This window comes from Periplaneta americana, chromosome 2 (assembly GCF_040183065.1).
Source record: "Periplaneta americana isolate PAMFEO1 chromosome 2, P.americana_PAMFEO1_priV1, whole genome shotgun sequence".
Taxonomy (NCBI): Eukaryota; Metazoa; Arthropoda; class Insecta; order Blattodea; family Blattidae; genus Periplaneta; species Periplaneta americana.
The window spans coordinates 38,545,602-38,552,800 of NC_091118.1; the positions used below are offsets into that span (position 1 = coordinate 38,545,602).

At 35.6% G+C, this 7,199-nt stretch overlaps 1 protein-coding gene across 1 annotated transcript; it reads right to left on the reverse strand.

Moving 5' to 3' along the window:
- Nucleotides 1–2,994: 2,994 nt before the first annotated feature.
- LOC138692726 (U5 small nuclear ribonucleoprotein 40 kDa protein) lies at nt 2,995–6,829 on the reverse strand. Its single transcript, XM_069815916.1, has 2 exons — nt 5,673–6,829; nt 2,995–3,177 (listed from the first exon to the last, which is right to left on the reverse strand). The coding sequence occupies exons 1-2, from the start codon at nt 6,531–6,533 to the stop codon at nt 3,001–3,003; spliced, it is 1,038 nt and encodes a 345-aa protein (XP_069672017.1). The 5' UTR covers nt 6,534–6,829; the 3' UTR covers nt 2,995–3,000.
- Between the last annotated feature and the right edge of the window lie 370 nt (nt 6,830–7,199).

The following is a 7,199-nucleotide window of genomic DNA, read 5'->3' on the forward strand; positions in this document are numbered from 1 at the left end:
CTTGGGGTTCTGTGATATAAGTAGTGACAAACATGCCCAAGCTATTGCAGCTATTGCACTTCTTATCAGAATTCGGATGTAATGAAAAATTGATTGAATTTTATATACTTATATAGTCACAATCATGGCATGATATGAAAGAAACGTTCTAAATATTTAGAATGTTTCTTTCCACCCATAAGCAGTGCTAACTAGATCAGACGCTATGGACAGTACTCTATAACAGAGTCGCCGGTATGAGAGGAGAATCTCAAGCCTTTGGCGTGAAACGAACTCGATAGCTCAGTTGGTAGAGCGCCTGACCGGAGTACAGGAAGTCGCAGGTTCGAATCCCGCTCGAGGTTGTGAAATTTTTCTTTCATACCATGCCATGATTGTGACTACATAAGTATATAAAATTCATTAATATGTCACATCAACGGACGTATATACGTCATCCAACATCGTAAGATGAAGTTTACATTTAAAAATTGATTGCACAAACGTATGATGGTGCAGCGACGATGGCGGGAAATTTGAATGGAGTAGAAGCATTAATCAAAGTCACACATCCAGAAGCCCTATTTTCCACTGTTATGCCCATGTACTGAACCTCGTTTTGTCTCAAAGCACCAGCCAAATATCTGAGTGTAAAATATTTTTTAGTATGCTTAATGGACTTGCAGCTTTTTTTCAAGATCACCAAAACGTGCTAACTTTTTGGATCAATTTTTGCAACGTCGTCTTCCACACATCTGTCCACCGCGATGGAATTATTCATCAAGACTGGCGAACACTGTGTGCAGGAACAGAATTCAACTTTGTAATGTGTTTTGTGCTATGCTAAAACACCCTCAAGAAATTGAGTCAGATATTTTAGCACCAATTAATGGCTTTTTGACACTTTGGAAGATTTCAAATTTGTTTTTCTCTTAAATACATTTGACAAAATATTTACCTTCACCGATGTGTTGTACAACATCTTACAGAACCAAGCAAATGATATTCTGTACTGTCAAGAGAAAATACAAGAAACTCGCCATTCCATAGCCGCATTACGTAACGATTATGAAGGGGTTTTCCAAGAAACCGTGTCTCAAGTAGGCGAGCCTTCGAAGAGAAAAAATATCAACTATAAATGCATCTATTGTGAAGTTGTTTGATAATATTGATAGCCACTTGGATTTAAGATTTCAAGATTATTCTAAACTGAAATTTTTAAATTTATTGTCGCCTCAAAACTCTGAAAAATATACTAACCAATTCCCAGAAAGTTGCTTTCAAAGTCTCATAGATACATATGGAAAAATTTTCGACATCATTCGATTGAAAAATGAGCTGAACGTAGTGTACAGCAGTGAAGAGTTTGGAAATAAAACCATGAGTGAACTTGCAAAACTATTGAGTAGGCCTACTAATTCAATGCTGAAAAAAAGTTTTCAGCATTTTAATGTGTTAGTGACATTACTGTGTACAATTCCTGTGAGTACGTCTTCAGTAGAAAGGTCGTTTTCAATGCTGAAGAGAATCAAGAGCTACTCTCGAAATTCTACTGGAGAAGATTGACTATCTCATCTTGGAATTATTTCAATTGAAGCCTGCCTACTAGGAGAACTCAGGAAGAAGAAAGAGTTCTTTGATGAGGTGGTTACCAAATTTGCTTCCCAGGAGAGAAGGATTGAATTTCAGTTCCGTTGATCTTGCTGTGAGAAGTGCCAAGGGTGAGTTTAAAGCCAGAAGCTTGTTATTTTATATCAAATGTTGCATAATGGTAGCTTTACGAATATAAATTGATATTAAGTCTAATTATTTTATATATGTTCTTTTAAATTATTATCAGTTGTGATTTTATCAAGGCAAGCCCCTTGATTTACTATTGTTTACCAAACAATTATAATATTCAGTGCTTCGGCTGTCTGAATGGTCACCGCACACCACTGATCATTAGTGAAAATCGTGCATAATATGCCATATTACTGTATCAGGGTCGTAAAATATTACCATGCCAACTAAAACGTCATGACTTCTATAATGATGGGACAGTTTGTGCCATAAAGTTAACATTATGAAAAGATTTGCCATGCTATAATATTTAATATATCATTGTTGTCATAGCAACCCTTTCTTCATAGACCATGATACCGAACTACCCATCATTACAAATCTGATGTTACATCTTTATTAATTGTTTTATAATGTTATATAGTTATTGCACTCGTTAAAATTAGGAAACTTGCTTCGCTCATTCCCTAATAATTGACTCGTGCTATAACGTATAATGTTGTGAACGTGTTTCATAATATAGATACTATTTATACAGGACAAAAAAAAATATTCATTAATGCATGAGCTGGAACTATATGGAAAAAGGTATTCCTTGCCAGTTTATGAAATGAAATATGCTGCTCCAGATTAGTTTTCTTTTTGGGACAGGGAGCCACTGACATTAAATACTAAAGGTTAAGGGTTAAGTAATAAACAGACAACACAATTCATGTAAAAACCTATCAGATTTTTATTGTGTGTAAACACATGGATTTTACACAATATACTAACGATAGCTCTTTTATAAAAATTACTGCTTTGAATGGCATGTTGAGAAAGAATTTCCTGTATTAATTACAGATCATTATTTTTGCTTCACATCTCTATTGTTTCTCAAAAACAGAAATCATATGACAAGTTACTGAAATAACAGAACTTCATTGACGCAATTATGCTATTTCTGACAAGAAGGCGCAACTACTAATAAAACTAACACTGGAATACAACAGAAATAGCTTAGAATTCTACAGAAGCTCAGTAACTTGGCTTTGTTTTTTTTTTTCTTTGAATTTTTACAAACCTAGAAAAAGGATCTATAATACATATGAGAAATATACGAAATTGGTCTTTAGTCAATAATAAAAATATGATACAAAACACTAAAGTTGCTCTTAAAAATGGAATATTCTTTTTATTACACACAACTCTTCTCCACATCACTGTGCTCATGAAGTTGTTCATAATGTCTTAAAAATATTACTCTATCTCGCCAATGTACACAAGTTTGTCACTAGACCCTGACATGATTATGGGTTCTTTAGGATGGAAATCGACGTCATTTACAGAGCCATTGTGACCTGGAAGTTTGTACAGAATGCGACGAGATGTTGTGTCCCATAGGTAGACAAATCTATCCGCTGATCCAGCAGATACCTGAAACAATCAACATGTCCATCTCAGTGTATGTACAGTATACCAAAGCTTCAACTGTACTCCTTTCTCTACCACTCTCTTCGACTTTTTTAAAATAAGTTATTTAACAATGCTATAGGAACTGTATGGCTATTTACAGTTCATGGAATTGGCAACAGAAATATAGTAGCTAATTTTGGTGAGACGATTTAATATCCTGGACTCTGCTGGTGGTTTCTTCAGCTTCGTGTGTACTTTTCTTTACTCTAATCGAAATGAGACTACTAAAAATTTCAGAATTATCACAGTGTAGTACCAGTCTTCAACAGTATATGCCTCTTTTATTTCTTTACCACTAAGGAACACTTTCACTGTCTGTAGCTCCACTATCGGCTAACATCTTATATAATTATGTATATGCATACTTATTGTCATTCATTAATGGTGGTCCTATTACATTTCTGTTTTCCAAGACCCACCCTTAACTACATTTTACTACTAACAACTTTTACTATATACCCCATATTACGTACAATCATTCTAGTTATTTCTTAACAAAAACTCTTTCTTTAGTTATACTATTTCTTATTTATATACATATGTTTATATCTTAGTTTTCCCCTTCCCATTTTTTCTTTACTATAAACAAAAATATTCCGAGTTCCCTTCAATTTTATTCCATTTACTGTTCTATATAATTTCCTATATGCTATTTCTACACTTAGTTTCAGTAATGGCTCCTCAAATATTTTTCTCGTTCTTTCATTTTCTGGGAAAGATACATAAAAGATACCATAATTATATATTTTTCTATGTCTCGTCTTCTATTTTTTAACCTCCTGATTCCCAATCTCCACCATCCTTTCTTCCCTGTTCTTAACTTTTGTATATTCTCCCTGTGCCCACATGATACTAACATCTTATAGCTATCAAGGTAGTCAAAAAAGAATATTCCGTGACATGATCACCTCTAAAACTAGCAGGAAACTTAATCTCCTTTTATAGGGACTGAGTGAATCCAATTGTCTCGTATTTGACCTGTGTTACCTTATTGTTACTTGAAACCTTGATTTTAGCCAGGGTACACAGTGTGACGCACATAAAGAAAACTCATAACACAACTGCAGGAGTGTCACTTAAAAGTAAGGAAATTTTTTTTTAGTAGGTTATTTTACGACGTTTATCAACAGCTTTGGTTATTTAGCGTCTGAATGAGTCCGGTGTCCAGCACCGAAAGTTACCCAGCATTTGCTCAAGTAAGGAAATAAACAGGCACATTGTATATAGGCTTACACTTCCAGATGTTTGGTTTGTGAGTTATTTGCACATTCCTTTTTCTTGCAATGTGAATGTTAGTCCTTGTGATGCAATAAAGAAGCACCATGTGCATTAATTTCATGACAGGTTCCCATTACGATTCATTTGCAACTTAAGTTAAACACCATATCCATTGTTATTAAATAGCTTGGAAAAAAAAATAGCTGACAGGCCTACATATTATGTGTGGAAAACTGAGATCTCTCTGTTCAGTTTCTTTTTGATGTGAATATGGCTTTAAAATCAGTCTGAGATACAGGTTGCATGTTTAAAAATCTGACAGTCGTGAAAATAGGTCAGACTTCAAATTTTAAATGCTAATATCTGTTAAATTATATGTTGCAGGAAGGAAGTAAGATTTCTTGAGATTGCATTAGCCAAGTCAGCCTTCGTGAGAAGGTTACGTCAGTGACACTAAATGGCGAGCTCAGTCAACTTCAGAACCGTGCGGCTTGTGAACAGTAAGTCCGATCAGGATCAAACAAGTGTTTTCCACTTCTGTGGAGTATGGTTAGCATATGGTACCTTACAATCAGGCCCGGGTTCAAATCCCGGTTGGGACAAGTTATCTGGTTGAGGTCTTTTTCAGGGTTTTTCCCCCCCAACCCATTAAGAGCAAATGCTGGGTAACTTTCGATGCTGGACCATGGACTCATTTCGCTCGCATTATCACCTTAATATTTCATTCAAACACTAGAGTACCATCATAGTTGATAAAGTTGGTGGATTACCAAGTTGACTTATCGGAAATCAAAAATGGTTTTAAAATTTCCAAAGTTTGTTTATTGCCTTGTTTTTGCAGTTTATTGTATCATACGCACAGAGGGGCTTGTAAGCTATGGTTTAATGATTATTTAAATTGGTTATTTTACGACCGACATTCACCTTGATAGGTCTATATTATAGTCTTTAACAAAATGCTTTCAGAGAAGATAGGAGTCAAGAATATATTGATATTGAATGAATTCTACTGTAGTATAACCAAGTAAATTTTTGTATAAAGACAAGACCCTGCAAAAGTCAATTTTCACTGCAGTAGATACTTCTGCATGAAGTAAGAACAGTTTGTGATTTGAATGTTATTTTCTGCAGTCTCGTGATAGCAGTCATCAAATTACAAAACACTTTTAATTTTGTTATGATTTACCACATTTTCGTGCAACAGACATTTTTTAACTAAACGTCAACACTATTCTCACCTTTGAACCATCTGGCGCCCATGCACACCTCAACAAGTTCTTCTCAAAATTGTGTTGATGACCCGTCAGAATCTTGACACAGCGTTCTTGAGGAGCAAATGGCCGCACATCCCAAATTCGTACAGTGTTATCCATTGCATTTGATAAAACATACGAACCATCTGGAGACAGACTCAATCCAGTGACTGTATCTCCATGTCCCTTCAATCGGTACAGAAGTGCATTTTTCCGAAGGTCCCAAACTTTAATGTCATTGTCTATACCTCCAGATAAAATTTGTTCTGCGGTGTCGCTAAATGTTACTGCGGTGACTTGATATGTATTGTTTAGAGTTACACCTTGGCCACGCTTACGTGGATCCCACAACTTGATGGTACAATCGTCAGAGCCGCTACATACTAATTGTGGTCCACGTCTAGCAGGATGACATGAATTCACGAAAGTTGTATGACCTTTAAGTTTCTTGACACGAATTCCTGTCTCGATATCCCACATTCCAAGTGTGTTGTCGGTGCTAGCAGTAAACAGTGTATTTCCATCTGTTGAGAAATGCATTTCCATAATGGCACCAGTATGACCAGTCATTAGAGAGATATTCTCACACTCTCCGTATACATTCCAAATGTAAATCTGACGGTCAAATCCGGCAGATGCCAAATATTGTCCTTCTGGATGGAATTCCACTGAAAAAATTTCTCCTTGGTGTCCTTCAAGCAGCATGATAGGAGCCAATAGGTTAGACGTTCTCGGTATATCACTTTGAACAATACTAGTACCTTTACTGACATTAGCAACCTCATTTCTCGTACGCTTATTAGCAGGAACTAGCGCTAGTTCTTCTGCCTTTCTCTTCAAATCCATTTTGATAAGATTAAATCAATTACCGGTATGTCGAGAACTAGGCCTATATCCACTACTTTCTCTTAATACACAATCGTACGCCGATTTTGTTATTGTCCCTTTAAAGAAACTGTGGGCCTCTGTATATTGGTTCCCTAATATATCACCATAACTGGTTCCCGTACCATGGAAACATAAATACGATAATATGCCTCTCAAATATTAGTATAGGTTATCTTCCAAACACGCGTAGACGCCATTGTCTTGGATGAAATACATCCACTGCCTGCTGAATCGCATCCTATTTTATTATTCCGCATCCTATGCGATACAGCAGGCAGTGAATATTTCAAAACAACACGAGGTACAGTAATCGATCATAATGCCATGTTCGATTATATCATTACAATACTGGCAACGTTGTTAAACATGATCAATAATTATGTGTTAATTTAATTTTTATGGATATTATCACGTTCTAAAGTGAAGCAGGTGTACGAAAACCGTGATAGAAATCAGTGACAAAAATTGAATAATCACCCATATACTGTATAGTGCGCTCACTATTCATTATTATTTCTCTTTTCTATGTTGGTGACACTCCTACATTATTTATTTCATCCTTCATAGTTCATATATTCGTTCCGGTGAAGTAAACTCGGAAGATATTGTTTATAGTGTTGTTTT

Bases quoted from the DNA above. Each gene is read 5' to 3' on its own strand.
- LOC138692726 (XM_069815916.1), bottom strand. From the start codon at position 6,533: ATGGATTTGAAGAGAAAGGCAGAAGAACTAGCGCTAGTTCCTGCTAAT. The intron at 3,178-5,672 runs GTGAGAATAGTG...TGATTGTTTCAG, and splicing joins GGGCGCCAGATGGTTCAAAG to GTATCTGCTGGATCAGCGGA.